At 33.6% G+C, this 20,912-nt stretch overlaps 2 protein-coding genes across 5 annotated transcripts; both read right to left on the reverse strand.

Annotated features, from left to right (window-relative positions):
* Positions 1-6,490: 6,490 nt before the first annotated feature.
* LOC125215315 (integrin-linked protein kinase 1-like) lies at positions 6,491-9,832 on the reverse strand. Of its 4 annotated transcripts, none has more exons than XM_048116699.1 (14): positions 9,775-9,832; positions 9,641-9,675; positions 9,124-9,472; positions 8,553-8,627; positions 8,349-8,444; positions 8,184-8,266; positions 7,989-8,109; positions 7,826-7,905; positions 7,669-7,731; positions 7,456-7,574; positions 7,286-7,371; positions 7,078-7,199; positions 6,878-6,989; positions 6,491-6,792 (listed from the first exon to the last, which is right to left on the reverse strand). In XM_048116699.1, the coding sequence occupies exons 3-14, from the start codon at positions 9,451-9,453 to the stop codon at positions 6,709-6,711; spliced, it is 1,371 nt and encodes a 456-aa protein (XP_047972656.1). In that variant the 5' UTR covers positions 9,454-9,472; positions 9,641-9,675; positions 9,775-9,832; the 3' UTR covers positions 6,491-6,708. The 4 variants fall into 4 exon arrangements, with proteins under 4 accessions (XP_047972656.1, XP_047972657.1, XP_047972655.1 ...); XM_048116700.1 differs by having other exon boundaries at positions 9,764-9,798; XM_048116698.1 differs by having other exon boundaries at positions 9,641-9,822.
* A 1,904-nt stretch (positions 9,833-11,736) lies between these two features.
* Positions 11,737-13,377, reverse strand: LOC125210659 (oil body-associated protein 2C). The gene is made up of 4 exons (XM_048110213.1): positions 13,100-13,377; positions 12,772-12,854; positions 12,252-12,366; positions 11,737-12,175 (listed from the first exon to the last, which is right to left on the reverse strand). The coding sequence occupies exons 1-4, from the start codon at positions 13,350-13,352 to the stop codon at positions 11,919-11,921; spliced, it is 708 nt and encodes a 235-aa protein (XP_047966170.1). The 5' UTR covers positions 13,353-13,377; the 3' UTR covers positions 11,737-11,918.
* Positions 13,378-20,912: the final 7,535 nt, after the last annotated feature.

The following is a 20,912-nucleotide window of genomic DNA, read 5'->3' on the forward strand; positions in this document are numbered from 1 at the left end:
TTTTCTTGCTAAAACGAACGGTAGAAACAAAGTAGGGACTTGATTCTTCAACGATTCGTGAGGCTCAAACTCTAATTCTTCTCAAAAGATGAAGAATTATTGGAGAAAAGTAGAAGAAAATTGAGAGAGAGTGGAGAGAGAGGAGTGGCGTGTGATATGGGGTGGGGGGCGATTTTTGGGGGTCTAGGGTTAGGTTTTACTCCTATTTATAGGGTTCAATAAAATCTCTAGGTAATTAAATAGAATATTTGGGAAGATTTGATTCTCCTCAATTAAATAAATAAAAAAGATTTGGAGAGATATGGTGGGAGAGATTGACGTTAATATTGATGAGGAATAAGGGGATTTAGAAATCTTAGGCTATTTAATTAGCCTATGATTTAATTTAGATATTTCACGGAGTAGAATACAATATCACGGAGCAGAATAATAATAATAATTCTCCCACTAAGAATAGGGAATAGACGTTAATATTGATTCCTCCATAAGGAATCAATTCCAAATATTAATTAAAATAAGATATGGCAAGATCTCCTTGAGATATGGTAAGATTTGCTAGAATATTTATATTTATTCATGGAAGAGAATAAATAAGGGATCAAATAATATAATTAAATATTCTTCTCTCCCATAAATAGGAGATTTTCGAAAATCTCCTTATAATAGGCATGGGGGTCGAAATTTCATGAAGGAAAATAAGGAAAAATCGGACTTTGGATTTAATTTAGGTAATTATCTCAAGCAATAATTAAATCTAAGAAAAATAGAATTCCTTCTCCAATAGTAGTAGGGATCGAAAATTTCAAATAAATAAATAATGATCCTATTAAATCTCACTCATCCCTTAGGTAAATAATTCACCACACTATTATCAACAATATTGACTATTTAATTCAATCTCAACTCCAATTCGCAATTAGGTCACAAGGAATCATGCAATAAATCACTCATCATTTAATTCACGTCTCCCACGTCATTAACAGTATTAAATAAAAATTTTACGGCTCTAAAATTATGGTTCGAAATTTCGGATGTTACATGGCACGAGGCGAGCTAGCTGGCAGCGATGGCGCGCAAGTGTGTGTTTCATAAACCCTTACTTGTGTTCATAATTTTGCACTTAGAAATGAAACCTCTTTAAATACATGATTTAATGAAGTTTCATTTCCAATAAGTACTCCATCCGTTCTATCACAAGTGATCAACTTTCTATTTTGGGTTGTCTCACTACAAGTGATCAATTTATTTTTTTAACAAAAAACAAAACTTTAAACCTTTCTTAGTTTTCTCTTACTTTATTCCTTCTCTCTTTGTTCTCTCTTTATCTCTCTCATACTTTATTCTCTCCACTATCTCAATATATATCATTGCAGCAAGATCTGCCCCTCCGTTGCCAACTGCGCTACCCAGGGGCAGAGCCAGAAATTTGTAGGGACGGGGGAAAATTTATCTATGAAGATAATTTAAAAACTTGCAGAGGGGCATTTATTGAAAATTAAAAGAAATAAATTATATGAAAGACAATATTTATATAGGGATGAAAATATGAGGTGGGGCAAATGCCCCTCCTTAAGCATGCATAGATCCGCCCCTGGCGCTACCCCTGCGGGCTTCCTCTCAATATATATCATTTTATTAAATCTCGTGCCCAAAAAAATTCCATCACTTGTGATGGGACGGAGGGAGTACTATTAAACACATTCACTACAAAAACTTACTTCCTCCGTTCCATACTAGTAGGTCAATTTTTCATTTTGTTCGTTCCATAGTAATAGAATCATTTCATTTTTTGGTAAAAAGTAACACATTTTCTCACTCTTACTTTTCCCCTTCTCTTACTTTATTCTCTCTACTTTTTCCGCTCTCCTACTTTATTATCTTTTTATTTACTCCCTCCGTCCCACTTTAGGAGTCCCGGTTGAGTTCGTCACGAGTTTTAAGAAATATAAAGAAAGTTGGTGAAAAAAGATAGTGGAATGTGGGTCCTACTTTTCTATATTAGTTTTATAATAAAATGTGAGTGGAAAAAGGTGAGTGGAATGTGGGGCCTATTACCGACTATGGAATATTCCAACCGAGACTCCTAAAGTGGGACGGAAGGAGTAATACATTACATAGATTTTTGTTATTCCGTGCCAAAAAGAAATGCCTCCACTGCTTTGGACCAAAGGGAGTATATTTTAAGGACACAAGAACTAAGACACAATTATTGCGTTTGAAATTTTTTAAAAATAACAACAATTAAGGACACAAAAGAAAATGTCCTTAAATTAATGATAAATTAACTTGATCTTCTGTTTTTTAAGGAAGCTTTTGTTTGCGTTCTCTAATTTTTGTTGAGACACCAACAATAATGACATTTTTTTAATCTTTGATGGTATATTTAGAAACACAAATTAGCGTCCTTAGATGAATCATCCTTAACGGTTTTTTTTGGTGTAGTGATATTTAATCTTCATCTTATTATTTCATATTTAAATGACAAATTTTAATTCACTATTTCTCACTCGCCGGAAATCGATTTAGAGAAAATGAATAGGCCACGATCATTTACTCCAAATGCAGGTCGATTCTATAGTATTTAATTTCACAAAATTAAATCATTTGTCACTCGTATGACCTGATTAAACTGCATTGCCAGGTTAGATTCTACTACCTTCACACCTTAAACACTTGTAAGTACATTAATAAACGATTTATGCGTATGCTTGTACACTATATTGGTGCCGAAAACAAGATTCCTCCATTACTAGATCATATTTATCTTATATAAGAGTGTATATTAATGTATTCACGAATGGAGATCGATATATGAATTAATGTAGGGATATATGCCCTTAAGTCCTACTAGAACCAATATTCTTTCCAAGAAGGGACCACCAAGATCAATTCCAGTATATTTTTTAGGGTTCTTGATGTTGAAATTTCAATGGTTTCAATGCACACAACTAATCAAATTAAATACCCCACAACTCCTCCAACCACTATGCATCCTTTGAAACCCTAGTTATTTGATTGAAAAGTTTAGCTAATATGTTACCAAATTATCATTAAAAATATTGTGTTACTTGGGAATTGTTCAGCTAAATATATTTTACATAAATGAGTTTTTATATAGTAAGAGAAGCAAAAAGATATGTGGTGATCGATGGTGTAAAAAGGTGCACTAGTTGAAGATATGTTGCTTCTTATGTTCAAACATATTTATGTAATTTTTTAGTGGTCCTACGCCAAAACCTTGATATATTGGTATCGTGGATGTGGATTTTAATGATGTAATGGGAGTTAGTTTATATATATGAATTTTGTGGGGTTTGACCATTTAATTAACTTGTTTTGTACACATTTGATCATCTGCATATTCACTGTCTTGCTTTAATTTTATGTTTTGATTCACCTGTGCTCATAAGGTGTGTAGTTAAACAAATGCCTAGTGCTTAAATTGCATAAATGTCATCAAATTTTAGGAAAATTCTAGTCAATTATGTACTATCTTTGTACCAGACTAAGTTAGATGTTTTATTTTCGCACGTGTTTTAGAAAAATGATAAATTATAAATAGTTGAAGTGGAGATTACGTAAAGTAAAAGAGAAAATAATATAGAAGAGACTTTATTCTCTCTCCGTCTCAAGAAAGATGTTTTGTGTGTTAAATAGAGAGAGTACAGTAAGAGAGATGGAATAAAGTAGAGATAAAATTTATTTTCATTTTTAGTAATGAGTCATCTTAGTTGAGACAAATTAAAAAGAAAAGTGAAACATCTCGTTTAGACTGGGACGAAGGTAATAGTAGTTTTCATAAAGTTCTAAAACCTTTTTGGTCCTATACACTAAATGTGTAACCTTTTGGTCTGAAAACAATATCTTTTATTCCATAATTAACATTTCAATTAAAACTTGATGGTCAAACGTGTTTTAGTCTAATTAGTGATTTAACTATGAATATACTTAGGGGTGGCAAATCGTGCATGTCGGGTCGTTATCGTGTCGACACGATAACAACACGAACACGAACACGAACACGACCCGCTACCCTCAGACACGAACACGACACAAACCCATTAATGACACGAAAATAAGTATTGAAAAATGAAAATAATAAGAATAATAATATTAAAATATTATGTGTTAATAAGAATAATAATATTAAAATATTATGTGCTAACGGATAACACGAACACGACATGAACACGCATTGTTAACGGATAACACGAACCCGATACGAACACGACACGAAATTTTCGTGTCCTTAATGGGTCGACCCGATAAGGACACGAACACGATAAGCTCTGACCCAAACCATTAATTTCGTGCCGGTTCGTGTCGTGTTAAAATTGATAAAAATATATCACCGATAATAAAAATTAAATTTTTTAATATTTTATAAATTTTAATTCAATCTAATTTTTAGCAATAAGAGAACATTTTAATAATATTTTTTTATTATATGTAAAAATTATTTTATGAATTTTAATAGTATTTTTTTATTATAGATAAAAAAATATTTTATAAATTTAATATTAAATTAATTAGATTAATTTGATCATAATTTGTTCAAAAAAATATTTGGTAGTTAAATTTAATAGAAATATTAATTTTGAACCAAAACATATTGTTTGAAATAAAAGGTAACACACCTTATATATACACTCCCTCCGTCCCCGAAAACTTGATAAACTTGTAAATGACATAGGTTTTAATGTGGAATTGGTAAAATAAGCGAGAGATAAGAAAAAAAAAATAAGAGAGAGGAGAAAAAAATAAGAGAGAGAGTGAGAGAGGAAAAATGTATTGGAATGAGTGTTAGTGGATTGTGGAGTCCATATTTATTAGGATTATTATTTGTTGATTTTTTCATATTTAGACTTTGTCTAATTTTTATGGACGACCTGAAATGATAAATCAAGTCTATATTTTTGTGGATAAAGGAAGTAGAATAATAAAAAAAAAACAGAATAAATTTAAGAGATCAAATTTAGATTTTAGTCTTTTCATAAATAGTACATCTCCATCTCACTTTAGGAGTCTCATTTGAGTTTGACTTTGACACAAGTTTTAAGAAATGTAAAGGAAGTTGGTGAAAAAAAATAGTGAAATGTGAGTCCTACTTTTTTATACTATTAATTTTGTGATAAAATGTGAGTGGAAAAAAGATTAATGAAATGTGAGACTTATCATTATTTGTGGAATATTTCAACTCGGACTTTTAAAGTGGAACACCTAAAAATAGTAAATCAGGACTTCTAAAATGCGACACAGGGAGTATTTAATTTTGATTACATTATAACTTTGATACCAAGTGTTTACACACCTATCTATCAAGTGAACCAAATTTGGAATGTTATGTAATATGTGTAGTTTTAAACAAGTGCTTAGTGCTTACACATATTATGCATTTTTTATAATTATCCGATTAGGGAGGTGATCAAATGAAAACACTAAATATTGTACAAACTCAAAACTATGATCTGGACCATTGAAAAATGTCAACAGATCATAAAAAAACATTAACAGGAAAATGTCAACAGAATTTCAACGGTAGTCAATGATTGATGTTGTGTTGATACTGTGTTGACATTAAAATCTTGAAATTTTACACTGTGTTGATATTGTATTGAAACTGTGTTGAATAGTTTTGAGTTTATACAATATATAAGTTTGCATTTTATCACTACCCTATCCGATTATGTTTATACTTTGATCTTTTTATCAATTTTCCATAATTTTATACTCCATTTGAGGAATGTTATTTAACGTGTGTAATTAAAAAAGTGCTTAGTGCTTACACACCTATTATTTAATTGGGTGCAAACGACCATCAAGTTGAGTCAAATTTAGGTCAATTATGTAATTTTTCATGAATATCTATTATATCATAATTTTAATATTTTTTAATTTTCTATAAATTTAGATTTGGGGAATGTGTGTAGTTAAACAAGTGCTTACACACCTATTATTTAATTGGGTAGATTACAAAAAAAGTGTCCAAAGTTTTAGTTAGTCAAGTTCTGGTCAATTATGTGATTTTCATAAATATTTGATTAGATCATAATTTTGACATTTTTCTTAATTTTATGTTTAGGAAATGTTATGTATAATATGGAAAATTAAAAATACTATTTGGAAAAAACATTCGATTATTTAAGCAAATCTTATGTACTGTTACTTCAATAAATCACATGCTGGAATTTATCCCCACATAGAAATTAAGAAAAATGTGAAATAATTGATCTTATTTTTAAACTGTGGTATTGACCAAAATTTATCCACATGTACTTAGATAATTTCTTTTAGCAATTTGCATAGAAACACCACTACAATATAATCTACCAAACAAATAAAGTTAAATGTAATGCATAGGATCTGCAATTTTTTCTTCCACCATTTTCTTTTATTTTATTAATTGGAAATTTTCAGGGGTGAGCATTTCATAAACATTAATTATTTAGCGACTCTTCTCCACTTTTATGATATTGCTAACACAAAATACTAGCCAAAATTAATTTACATCTTTTATTAACAAAATTATTCCTTGTTGTGAATGTATATTTCAAAAGAATCACATTACATGACAGATTAAGGCTTCCTATCTTCTTTCTCTATTACATTTTCAGATTATAAATTCACTATCACTAATCAACAATAACATGAGCTTTTCTTCAAGCAGCAAATTCAACAGCATAGCAATGGCCCTCTTCACCTGCAGTTTCATGAGGAGCGAGACGAATGTGTATGGCTCGACCCGTCTCTCATCCAATCCGAGCTGTGGAAGCACTTCAATGGCCTCATCACCTGCACAGCATCCACTTATTTACTCAACAAAATCGAAAAACAGAGGAAGTCGTTTCACGAGGGAAAGGAACGAGACGGGAAGTACCTTCCAACGCCTTCTGTGCCCAAATCGGTTGTAGATGGCATCCAGTCGAGGAATGATTTGCTTAAACGTCGGCCTTTTAGCTGGATTTCCGCTCCAACATTCCTCAATCAAACTGCAAAAAACTCATCATTAATAACTCCACACGATACCGTTCTATCACGTTCGTATCTATAAAATTTTGGTTCTTGGGAGCAACTTACTGTTTTAGTCCGTGGCCATAGAACTTCGACGAGGCTTTGAAAGGAGGGCGCTCCTTTTCGCAATAATATCTGGGAACTTCGTGGTCTTCCTTTGAATAGAATGGCGCGTATCCTTCAATCATCTACACAGCAAAAAGATCGATTATCAAAGTCTACTACGGGAAAAAACGAAGCCAGTCCAAAGAAGCATATCTAAATGGGACATTACCTCCTGTAGAATTAATGCAAATGAGAATACGTCTACTTTCGTGTCATACTCTTCGTTTCTGAAGACCTCTGGTGCGACATAACGATCTATTTATGACGAACAGATGAATATTCTAAGCATCCAATAATTTGTTTGACACACGATTATAGTAATTTGAGACGGGAACTCACAAGAACTGTCGTGACAAGCAAGAGGCGTGTCTTCTTTGATTCTGTTGGCGACTTTAAGAAGCTTGCTAACTCCAAAGTCTGCAACCTTAAGGTGACCGGAGTCGTCCAGCAAGATGTTCCTGTTATCTCACTTGAGCATATGAGCAAATGCCACGAGAAACTCATACATATACGAACACAAATTCATAAAGAAGATGGAAACTACAAACTTACGAAGGCTCAAGGTCACGATGAACAATTGCTTCGGATTTAATTTCGTGTAGATAGTTCATTCCCCTGCACACCAATAAAAACGCAAGATGACTTTACTCGTCTTCACATAGAAAAGGTGTATTTAATTATGTTTGGACGAAATAAAATTATGACGAACCTGGCAATATCCATTGCGAATCTGAGAGCTGTTGCAGGTTTTAGCGGACCTTTCCTCTTTAAATATTCGTGGAGGTCGCCCTGCAAGATCGAGCATGTATTAGATTAACAAGAGAGTTGATTTCAAAGCTATAATGAAAAAATTCGGCTGCTTCGATAAACACCTTAGGTAAGTATTCGGTCACAATCATCATTGGACTGCTCTGTGTGACAGCGCCAAGAAACTGTACAACGTTCGGGTGTCTGATTTTCTGAAGCAATGCAAGCTCGTCCCTAAAAGCTTTGCTGCAAAAGAAGGGACAGTAATGAGACGACGGTACGTTTCAAAAGGCATTACCTTATATATTTGAGGAACTCACACTTTGTCCTCAATAGCAATTCCTTCCCCAAAAGTTTTCACAGCAACCTTGGTTCCACGCCACAAAGCTATCCGATACGTTCCCTGCCATGAAGTTCTTGATCATCATCTATTGCATAATTCAGTATACAGTCTAATGATATGAAAAGAATAGTTATGAAAATACCTTTGTTATTTCAACACTACCGGTGAAATCAAGTTCATTGGAATTGATCTCATACTCTGGGACCTCACGGGCGTTTTCAACGTGCATAGGAGCCATCTAAGGGGGCAAAACCACGACATGTTAAGCCCTAAGCAGAGTGAGAGAAATATGACATACAATTTTCGGACGAGCAGGAAAACAGTGTGGTGTGCATAAACGACTTACAAGATCCTTCACACCGTACTTCTCCAATAGTTTGATTATGCTGTTGTTTTTATAATGTATGGCGTCTGCAAGTGGCTAAGAAATCAAAGCAAGATTAGCAAATTGCATCTGTCGTCGGAACTATAAATCAGCACCGAGAGTCTACTACAAAATAGTCGAACAACTAGAAAGACATAAATTAGAAGTTGTATGCTATTGTAACTCGTTCACTCCATGGTGATTATCCCAAACTACTGTAACGATCGGTATAAGAAACCTACGCTTCATTGCGTATATTTGGTAGAACACCCTTGAAGATCAGTTTCATCACAAATTTGACACAATCAAGAACGAGTAAATCGAGGCACAAAGTAGAGCAGCGTTCCTTGTGGACATACAAAAATTGCACAGCAAGGGCATGAAAGCAATCATCACCACACCATCCATCCAATTCACACATACACATACACATACATTGCACAAACACACGAACACAAACACAACATAGCCAACTTGACACAATGTGCACATATCAAGAACTACCACACAAGCTTAAAAAAACATGCTTTGAGGCTCAAGATGAAGCTTATACCGTGCTCCCCCACCGATCACAAGAATCCACCTTCGCCCCGTTCTCAAGCAGCAGCCGAGCAACATCATCATACCCCTGGCAAGCAGCAACGTGAAGCGCAGTCCGGTGATCAATATCCCGGAAATTAACATCCACGCCAGAGTCCAACAGCTCCCTGATGCCATCCAAATCACCCCCATTCACCAAATACATCAGCTTAAACCCAGGATCAATGTCAATCACATCATTCTCCTCGTGCTCCTCCACATCATCAAGCTCCTCATAGTCCCTCACCGGCGCCATCGACGATTGCTTCCACAGACTAAACTTCGCCGCCGTTTCAGACTCCATTGAAAAAACTTATCCAACTCTATCAACAAATTCAAGAATTTATGAATTTATTAATTAACCTCTGCAAAATCAAGATTTCAGAACTCAAAGCTGCAAAGATCACATTTTTATCGAGATTTCTTCAGGAAAATAAAGGTCTGCAAAACAAGCTACTGAATTTTTGGAATTGGGAAAACGAAGTCTATACCTAAGAAGACTGAAAATGAAATCAATGTCCAAACCCTGCAAGTAACGCCAAGAATCAAGAATTTAAACCTTGAATTTTAAGGTGAAATGAGTTTAAACAAATAGTTCAAAGATGGAAAATCACGAGAAACCCACGAGCTCTCAGCAAACCAAACTTAGCCAAGAAAAAGGGGGGAAAAGCTTTTGTACGAACTCAACACGGATAAGAAATGTGCATTTTTCTCCATCCATATTTATATGTACAAAAAAGGTTGACGAATTTGTTGGAGACAGAGGCGACTGGCTTCACGCGCTGAGAAAAGCGTGTGAAATGGATAAAACAATACTATTTGAAACAGCATGAAAATTGAAAACGTTAACTACCAAACTCTAGTTGGCAACTTGATCTAGTTGGCAAATTATGACAGTTGATTTTTGAATTGACTATTTCACAAATTTCATTTTATTACAAAAATGTACAAAACTGAAAGGTCAAATTATTCCGATCCCATTACATTTATCTTCTTGTCAATAAAACCAATTCAATAGTTTTAGTAGTAGTGGTACTAGATTTTACATTAGAATTTCAATGTTTAAAAACTTGTATACATCGCAACGACCACATAGAAGTTTTGAAATTACTTATTCTGTTGTACACACTCCGTCAACCATTAAAAATCAACATTTATTTCGGTACGTATTCAAAAAATTAATACTAAAATAGATTGAATTAGTTAGTAGAATATGGGTTTCACTTTTATATATATTAATTTTAAAATATGATATGAGTGCAATAAATTAATAGAATGTGAAGTATATTCATCATTCACTCCCCAAAACCTATAAAAATATGTGTACTTTTCAATTTCGTCGTCCCACAAAAATACGTATATTTCATTTTTGAAAAACTGTCCCAATTTATTACTCCTAACATCAACTTATTTACAACTTATATCCCCATTAGACACTACTAATATTGTTAGTCGCACTATGCACTAACACTACTTTAAACTACTCCCTCCGTCCCAAGTAAGATGACCCATTTCTTGGGCGGCACAGGATTTTATGCAACTTTATTTTGTGTGTTAAATGGAGAGAGTAAAGTAAGAAAGAAGGGATAAAGTAGAGATAAATGGGTTTCCATTTTAAGTAATGAGTCATCTTGGTTGGGACAAATCAAAAAGAAAAGTGGGTCATCTTTAATGGGACGGAGGGAGTACTATTCTTTTTTACTTCTATCAGCTTGACAATTATGATACATACTCTCTCCGTCTGTGAATATCATCATTAGACACTACTAATAATGTGAGTCACACTATCCACTAACCCCGTAAACTACTATTCTTTTCGACTTCTATTAGCTTGACAATTATGATACATACACTAATGGCGTCTCTTTTACTAACTTTTATCTTATTTTAATATTTAAACAAATTTATTTTTCACTTGAAGACTCTAATTTATTTTTAGATCTGGCCCACGTCTTATGCTGGAGTGTGTGCACATTTGTCTTACATAAGAAGGCTTTTTAATTTGTGAAGTCGTCGTTTTTCTAGCTAAATTATCTCATCAAGTAGATGGATAGGAAAGGAGCTTTATTTTCAATTTGGATTGAGCTTTTCTTGAATAGAGTAACATTTCGTTTTGGACGTTACGATTGTGTCATCTTTGATGATAAAGATAGACAAGAACACAGTCATCCTAAAACAAAGACATTGTCATGGGGCATTTTCACAGAGAATATTCAACACTGGAGTTCCAATTATAGTTGTATTAAACTAATTATTACAATAATTAAAAGAATTCGTATACCAACTATACTACGAGTATGACACATGTTTTAGATCAACTATTTTAATAAAAAATAAACAACTAGGTTCGGATTTTTTTTGTCCCCTTTGAGGATATGTTCGTTTATTTCTAAATAATTTATAGTATTATACACTCATACCGTCACAACAAAAGCAAGTGCTCAACGATTTTTATTTTTTTGTCACAGAATGTTCAATGGTGGAGTTCTAGTACATTAGTGAGTACTCCTAACATTTATTGAGCTTTTCTTCTTGGAATAGAAGACTTTTTCCATCCTAAATGAGGCGACAAAGATAAAACATTTCATTTTGCTAGCAAAAGTATATACTATTATTACAAAGAGTTGCGAGTTGTGACCAAACATGCCAAGGACATTATTAAAATAAATACATACATATGAATATAGGGCCACATATTACATATATACATACAGGCTTCACCATTACAATTCATGGTCCCCATTTGCATATGCAAGATTGTCATGTCTCTTATGGAAATGGGGCGATTTTCTTCATCTCCACCGACTCAACGTCGACAACGAACCCCTTACCGTGCTGCTTCCAATAGTCGGCCTGCGGATTGATCCACTCGGGCTCCGCAAGTTCAGCCCGACCCGATTTCATAGCAGCGGTCGATATATTATACCGGGTGTCCCTCGCTGCAACCAAATCCGGGTTCACCAACCCCATACTCACCCCTTGGGGCGACATCATTAGGGTTGGAGGCCCCATTGGAAGCTTATCACCTAATGGTGCCAAAATTGAGTAACTAATATCCAAAATTGAGTAACTAATTGTAAACTCAAAGATAGAAATTAATACCCCTATCTGTTTGCCAGGTGCACCAAAACTTGCCATATGTCTTGGCAAGATTCTTGAGCTCAGGCTTCACGACCATCTCTGGTATCCGGGGATTCACCCACAGCCCGGACTTGATCTACACATCAAAATTGGTAAACCATATATGTAAAAATAATAGATATTGATTTCCAAAACCTATTTCTAGTATTTCTAGAATAATCTAATATATCATAAGCTTTACAGTAGTATTTCGTAAGTTGTTTAGCTCAACTAATACAACATGACTTTCAACATAGTTTTTATCTGATAGTATTAAAGTTGTCTACAAAAATTAGAGATAATTTATGATTGCTCATATCGAATTAATTTTTGCCAAAAATATACTTTCTAAATTGGATCGGGAAGTAACACGTAGAATGTAACGTATATAGTAATGTTGTAGACCACTTCTAAATTTAAGAAAAATATCAATTCACAAAGTCCATGATTTTAAAACCCAACATCCCAAAGTTTGCATTTATGAAGAAACCAGTAAGCGAACCTCATAAGCATGAGAATGCCACAGCTTCTGCTCGTCTGGAGGCAAGCTCTCGAAGATGGTGTCCGAGACGATATACTCCACACCTAGAATAAAAATCAAAATCAAAGAAGAAAAGAAAGAAAAGAAAAGGCAAAGAAAAGGAAAGAATGCGTAATTTCACTATAACAGAAAAAACCGTTAATACGCTAATTTATGTTTCAGAATATACCAAAAAATTAAGTTAATTTATTCTTAATATAGGAAGACTTTCTTTTTCGTCCTAAATTATTTTCCAACGCAAATAATTGTCAATAAAAAGAAGAGTTTTTGTAGCGTTTATGAAGCGTACCAATGAGGCGGCCGTGGGAATTATCGGAGTCGTAGACAGCGCACTGAAGCACGTCCTGGTTGAGGCGGGAGACGTAGTGGTGCGTCTCGATCTGGCGGGACATGTCGTGGCTGTAGAGGGCGAAGGTGCAGACGTGCTGGCTCATCTGCTTGATGGGAGAGAGCGACTGCAGCATCTGCGCCCCTCTGTCGAGCACGTGCTGCTCCATGCTCATCGCCTTCCCCGGCGGCACCTGCTCTTCCCCTTTATCCATCACTCTCTATCTTTTGGAATCAATAAGTGGGATTTTATGGCATGTATATTTATGTATATTTAGGGAGCGCTAGGAGAAGGGGTTGGATGCCACGTAACACACCATTGGATGCTACGTGGCAGCTGTCGGGATCTTTTGCTGACACGTTTTCATACATGTGTCAATGTCATCACATTTTTCACAACCTAGATGTGTGTCTTATGCATGTCATGCTCATGTAAAAACTGTCACATTTCATCATATACTTAGAATGGCAGTGATTTAAAATTTTATTTACTATTATTTTTTAATTAATAAATCTTATTGTTTAAATTTAATCATTACACTCATGTTCGATTGCAAAGCTAATATTCAATCTATTTCCTAGAAATACACTAATTAGAAAACATACAGATTTTAATACGCAGTAAAAGAAAGTTGAAATAATATAGTGGATGGTGAAATTTATGAATGATAAAATAAATGGAAAAGAGAAAAGGTTACTATAAATAGATACATACTATTTCTATAGGACTGACGAAAAAGAAAATTCAGCTTATTAATTTGTACGGTATAAAAGTAGGACACGTGTTATTACTAAAGTATTTTTTATTTTTCTTTACAAAGTTATACAATTTCTTGAAGGTCATATCGAGTTAAAATGAAACTATAAATGATAAATGAAATAACGGACAATTAATAAATGTTTATAATACAACAATTAATGAACGGAGTAATATAATCATACTCCCTTTTTTCCATATTTACAGTAAAGATGATTAAGTGATCTACATAATACATATTGCCAAGATTATACAAATGTATAATGTATAAATTGGTATATAATAAATTTGTTAAATACATTTTCTTATTATCTCGTCTTATGAGTCGTGTGTGTCATTTCCATTCAAATTAAAATCCAAAGTAAAAATTCGTCATATTTTGACTAGGCATGGATATTAGAAAATGTAATAAAAAGTTAGTTGAAAAAGTCAGTAGACATCCTAATTTTATAGAGTATGTTAGTTTGACTAAAATCTAATATTACTCCTAAACATACGACTGTTTAATAATTTTGATCCACAATGTTATGTTTGGCATCTTAGTGTTCGCTAACTTATGAAATTGGTCCTTTTTTTTTGCCTTTTTAACAAAATCATAAAAATTAATTGTCAACATGTTTTTTACCGACTCAGTATACCAGTAATACCTAATTAGGCACTCAAACATCTTAACTAATTATTTTATTTTTATATTTCATAAAAGAGGGATTTACATTCCTCGAGAATCTTGTTATGGAATTCCATTATTCCACCATTGATGCCCATCCTCACCGTTTGATATTTTGTACTAAAATCATAAGGATATATTAGGACCGAATTTGAACATTGTTGTTTAATGAAAGACTAAAGTTCAATTTTGGTCTTTACATTTGTTCTAAAAAAATTTTAGTCTCATATATTAAGTTTGTGACCTTTTGCTTTCTAACATATTGTTTTAGTACCTTTTGATCTAAACAAGGTCACAAACTTAATGTATGGGACCCGAAAAGAATTTTATGGATAATGAAGGGGATCAAAATTGAACTTTAGTCCTAAATTATAATTAAGTTGTTGATTTGCTCAAACATTTTGACTGTTAATTTTAACAGAAAATGATTATTTTGGACTAAAACAATATGTTTGTGACCAAAAGATACCAAAACAATATGTTAGGGACCAAAAGGTCACAAACTTAATGTAAGAGACCAAAATTATATTTTAGTCTTAATTAAATGCTAGAATGAAATAAAAACAAGTGAAGAAAAATAAAAATGTAAATAAAATAGACGGAAGGAATTGAAAATAGAAAAGTAAGAAATTATCTACACCTCTCTACTTAATATGCCTAGAAAACTCACATCTCTCTCCTTACATACACCATCATGCTAACACATATAGAACACACACTAAAAACATACACTCTTAGTACAATTTCCATTCTCTCAATATCTCTCACTCCATCATTTTCACTATTGAAGTCACTGTATCCATCATACGAAAATACATAACTATTTCGACCACCGACATCATTGTAACCGTAACATGGATTCAAAGAATTATATACATGGATTCAAAGAATGAAAAATGAATGAGAATATAATATTTAAATAATTACTATTTTAAAAATATTTTAATACTCTTTTTTTATAGAGTGAACCGCATGAAATACTCCTAACATTTGGGGTTGTTGCACCATTGACCCCTAACAAAAAAAAATAGCACTATACGGGTCTATCATTTCATACAATCACAAACGAGGTTTTTCGGACGATAACACCCTCATGCCCTTAAAGGGCATTCTCGTCAAATTAACACTCCATGCTGACGTCGCCCTGCTATGCAACTTGTTGCATGTACTGTCACTCAGACATATCAAGAGGATATGACTTAAATGGTCATTTAATTTTTCATGTTTTAAAAATAAAAATAAAAGCTTGCTGAAGCTTAATTTTGTCCAACTTTACGTCCATTTGTTTGAGTAAACTATTCATGATCAAAACATTTTCTCCAATATTATAGGAAGCAAAAAATCTCATGTTGCATTTTTTTATTCGATGGAATATTAGTTTTATATATTTATCTCGAGTCTCTATTTAATGCATGGCTTACTTATTCCTTTTTTTTTTTTATAAAAACACATCACTCTGAAATATCCCAAAATCACATAAAACGTAACACAAAATTCATAGTTCTCAATGTAAGCAATTACTAGTGCATCGACTGGCAATATCATAAGTATAACCGATTGCATAAAACATAAATACAAAGCGGCAACATTAAATTGGGGGAAAAAACCCTAATCAAGCTGTGAGCACAACAGCATCTCCAGCTTCCTTGATCTTCTTCTCCGCGTTCTTCGACACGAGCTTGGCCTTCCACACGACCGGCTTTCCCTCCGGTAGCAATCTCTTCCCCAACATCTTGAAGTAGCCGAATTGAGTGACGTCGATGAGCGGCGCGTTGTCCTTCATCTCCCGCAGCACCAATGATCTGGTTGTCATTTTCTGAGGAGAGAGTGCGGCTGCGATCATGAGAAAAAGAAGAGTGAAAAAATATAATTAACCTTCATAAAAATAGCATATAAAAATAGCTTTATGGCAATATAAGTAAACCTTCATGATTTGACAAGTCACTTCCAATGTAGTGTAGTAGTGACAGAGTAGGGGAAGGTTGCTGCAGGTTTGGCGGGTCATGAGACAAATTTGCCCTTCAAGCCATTTGGGCATTTTCGTCCGAAAAATGGCTAAAATGACTTGTTTTGTGATTGTATGAAATGTTAGACCCGTATGGTGCTATTCTTTTTTGTTATGGGTCAATGGTGTAACAACCTCAAATATTAGGGGTATTTCATGCTGTTCACTCTTTTTTATAATATTTAAAAGTTACATTATCTTTTATTATATTTGAGTTGTTCAAATAAAATAATGCAATTCAGTCCAAATATCAAACTCTCATATAATTTTTAGCTTTGCATGCATTTTGATAAGGCTCGTTTCATGCATAGTTTTAATGATGGGTAATGTACTGATTTGGGGAGACAACACAAGGAAAAGTGGAGTTTTTGTGTAGGATTGAAAATCGACTAAGGGCAGATGCACCTTGATTAAGAGGAAACGGAAGGAAAAATTGGCCCAGAAGTTTAGCAAATTGATCAAGAGGGTCTATTCATGATGGAGCTGCAAAAGGATGAGTCAGAGGAGAGGGAATGCAGAGTTGTCTTCTTCTGCAAGGGTATTAATGCCAAATCATGAAGGGGATGCCCTAGGGACTTGAGCTGCAGCCGTCCTATAAAAGGAGGGAGAAACTGAAGGACAATCATCATCGATCATCGAGAGCCCCAAAATCTCGACACACACACACTCAGTTCCAGATTCCGTACCAAAGAGATACAACCATGGAGAAAGGAAGCTAGATAGAAGAAGGAGTTCCACCGGAAGCATACTCTCTACCTTCTAACTTGGAGGGAGAGAGCCTAGTTTAGCGAAGCATCAGCTATTCGTTTGATGTTCTTAAGCTTCGAGGAGTTGCTACAATTGTTCATTCTGTTTTTGTTTTATTTTCGAGATACACGTTTTAAATCTACTGTTATTTCCAAGTTTTCTTAGTTAATACCTTTTGCAAGTTTGATTGTCGTTGAATCTTTGAATTTGAGTTCGATTAGCTGTTTTGATTCTGAATTTCTGTGAAATGTTCAGTGCTATGAAATTTTCTGTTGGATGTTTGTTTAGATCTAGAGTTTCGGAGTTTGATTCTATTTTGTTCGTTGGTTCTCAGATTTAGTTGTTTGGTGTTCGATTTATGTTGGATCCGAGTTTACATATGTCCGTTTTGCATGAAAATAGAGTAGTTACTGTTTGATCTGTTGTTTTCTTGGTCGAATTGCATGGATCAAGTTTAGGTTGCTTTCCTGTTTTTCGCTACATGCCCTGTTTTCAGATCTGCCATGGTTGATTATTAGTTTAGCTTGTTTGTTTTGGGAATAAGACGTCTGTAGTTAGTTAGTAGAGCATGTCTTTGTCACCTATAGCGTTTGTGGTTTTTCTCTTTTCAGCTTTATTTGCCGGTGCATGTAATAGGTTAGTGGTCCCGTTACTTTTTTTGTTTCTGCAATGTAGCTTCTACTTTGTCAAGTTCAATTGATCAACCAGGAGTAGTAATAGTGCCTTCATGTTTTCACGTAGTTAGATTTAGTTGATCAGTTAGAATCTTTTCTTTTGTCAACCCGTCAAGTAGGATAAATCTTAACCCACTTAGTTTGCGTGGCGGCAATCATCCCAAAATGTCTGCGACACATGCTGAAGCACCTTCATCTATGTGGGATTCGACCCTTACTTCCCTTTACTAGCTAATAGTATTGTGGGTTAAAGCTTTGAAAGTTCCCTGTTCTGAATAGTACATCCGACGACACGTAGATATAGCTTAGGAGTCGTCTTGATCAGTTAGATTTCCACTGCTTGATCCGTCTACGAGTCATCGTATGTTAGGTTGAAGCGTGTCTGCAGTCGACCGATGTCCTCTTGATCAGTCTACGTTAATTTTTATTACTTTGCATGCAATTCGAGAATTACAAAAGAACCCAACTTTAACATGTGTACCAAAATTTATCTATTACAAAATGTGTGAACCTTCTTAATGCAATTGATTTGGTACTGCATTTGCAATCATATTCTCATTGACAAAACATTATAACAAAACTAATATACATTATAAAGGAATGCAAATTTAAAATAATATTTGAGCTAAGATTATCATATTTTAGTGTGAACCTAATTTGTGCACAGTCGATAAATAGTCGATAAATGGCAGTGATGCTCTTGGCCAAATTGGTGGAATCATTTTCTCACACTAATAATACTGATGGACTCATTTTTAAAAAAATGGCAATAATGTGTAGTCCCATTCTTTTAAATTAGATGTGCATAAATAAAACCACTTATGTCACACTATGTCCACACAGAGTTTTAGATAAAAATATTTACTGTAATATAGTAGACAGAGGAAATGTAGTTGGGTGTTTTAATAAGAAGAGTGGAGAGATGAATTTATTTTCAATATGCAATATGGATGTCTTAAGTGAGACAAACTTAAAAAGAAAGGTGGACATCTTGAATGAGACAGAGGAAATATTAAATTATTGATTTGATGTAGTAACTTTTTTTATTAACGTCAAAATAAACTGCAATTATACAATGTTATACTCTCTCCATTGCAATTTAGTAGTCTCATTTGAGTTCGGCACGAGTTTTAAGAAAATGTAAAGGAAAATTGGTGAAAAAAGATAGTTGTATGTGTGTCCTATTTTTATATATAAGTTCTATAATAGAATGTGAGTGGAAAAAGTTAGTGGAATGTGAGGCCTATTACCGTTTATGTAATTTTCAACCGGGACTTCTAAAGTGGGACACCCGAAAATGATAAGCCAGGACTCCTAAAGTGGAACAGAGAGAGTAATAATATAGCTAAAAGTAAACACGAGATATCGAATCACGGAGACTAATATTCAATATGAGTAATGTAACAAATTTTTTGGATGATCAACTTTTGAAGTTTAAGTAACTAAAATAATTATAATAAAATAATGTAATTAAATAACAAAGATAAATTAGATAATAGATTTATGGGAATTGTTTTCACGGGCTCTTCTACGTTTATTGATATACAGTTCAAATGTCTTAATCGATAAACGTAAACTATGCCGGATTTGTAAGCTCACTAAGTAGGGTTGTTGATATTTACTTCAAATGTTTTCATCGACAAAGCGTAAACTAGGCCCAACTCTAAGCTCACTAAGTCGCACTTATTGAAACTCTGCCAAATCTCAAACCTCACTAATCTCATTCTAGACCAAGTAGATAGTTTATTACACGGCAAGTGCTATTTAAATGTCAAATGTGGGTACTTCTAAACGCTCCTAAGATCTTTACAATGCCCCCTCTAATATAAATGCAATTCAAATTATAAAATATCATTCTCATACAATTTATATCAAGAGTAAAGTCCAAAAGTGACCATAAATTTATAAGCATTTTATGATTTTAGTCCAGATCATTATGTTTTGAACTTTTATAACACGGAGAAATGAAATTCGTCTGTTTTTATCCTTCTTTATGGAGCCCTATAAAATAAACGGTCACCCCTTAAACTATCTTTGATCGTTTATTTCTTACAATTTCATCAAAAAATTATTTAAAAAATGGACTGATTTTATTTTTCCTAGATATGATAGTTGAAAATATAATATTCGTGACCAAAATGATCATTTGTTTAAAACCACTTTTGAACTTTAACCTATTAGTTTTATTATAAAATAAAATGTGAGTGATAATAAGTTAGTAGAGAAAGTCATAAAAGGATCATATGTTTAAACCACTTTTGAAGTTTACTCTATTAGTTTTACTCCTTCTGTTCTATAGAAATAGGTCATTCTTAATTGGTAAAGTAAGAGAGAAGGAGAAAAAGTAGTTGAAATTGTGCAGTGGATGGTGGGTCCCATATCTAATAAAGTACTCCCTCTGTCTGGCATTAAGAGTCCCCGGTTGACCATTTTCATCCGTTCGGCATTAGGAGTCCTGGTTAGACATTTCCATTTAAAATGAAATAAAAATATTATAAAATAAAACACTAAGAAGCACAAGTAAAAACACATCCAAAGAATAAAGCAAATAATAATGCAAATGGGTCTCACATTCCATTATCATACACTCCAATTATTACACACTCAAACATTTCTTAAAATCCGCACCCAACTCAATCGGGACTCTTAATGCCGGACGGAGGAAGTAAAAAAGAAGGAGAAAAAGGTTGTCATAAATGAATATGGACTATTTGTATGAGATGGACAGAAAAAGAAATACGAGAGTATGATAAAGTGTGAGTTATAATAAGTTATAATAAGTGGACTAAAAATGATAAAAATAAAATGTAGAGTAACAAATTTGTTTCAACAGACATAAATGAAAATACGGGACAAATTTTTTGAGACAAGGAGATTATAATTCATACTTCCAACATAATTTTACACATTTTTAACAACCATTAG

The sequence above is a fragment of the Salvia hispanica genome, chromosome 3, assembly GCF_023119035.1.
Source record: "Salvia hispanica cultivar TCC Black 2014 chromosome 3, UniMelb_Shisp_WGS_1.0, whole genome shotgun sequence".
NCBI classification, from domain to species: Eukaryota; Viridiplantae; Streptophyta; class Magnoliopsida; order Lamiales; family Lamiaceae; genus Salvia; species Salvia hispanica.

Coding starts and splice junctions, on each gene's coding strand:
- LOC125215315 (XM_048116699.1), bottom strand. CDS start 9,453: ATGGAGTCTGAAACGGCGGCGAAGTTTAGTCTGTGGAAGCAATCGTCG. Junction 7,575..7,668: donor CATCGTGACCTTGAGCCTTC/GTAAGTTTGTAG, acceptor GTGAGATAACAG/GAACATCTTGCTGGACGACT. Junction 7,200..7,285: donor TTGCATTAATTCTACAGGAG/GTAATGTCCCAT, acceptor TTTGCTGTGTAG/ATGATTGAAGGATACGCGCC.
- LOC125210659 (XM_048110213.1), bottom strand. CDS start 13,352: ATGGATAAAGGGGAAGAGCAGGTGCCGCCGGGGAAGGCGATGAGCATG. Junction 12,367..12,771: donor GGCATTCTCATGCTTATGAG/GTTCGCTTACTG, acceptor TTTGATGTGTAG/ATCAAGTCCGGGCTGTGGGT. Junction 12,176..12,251: donor CACCTGGCAAACAGATAGGG/GTATTAATTTCT, acceptor TGGCACCATTAG/GTGATAAGCTTCCAATGGGG.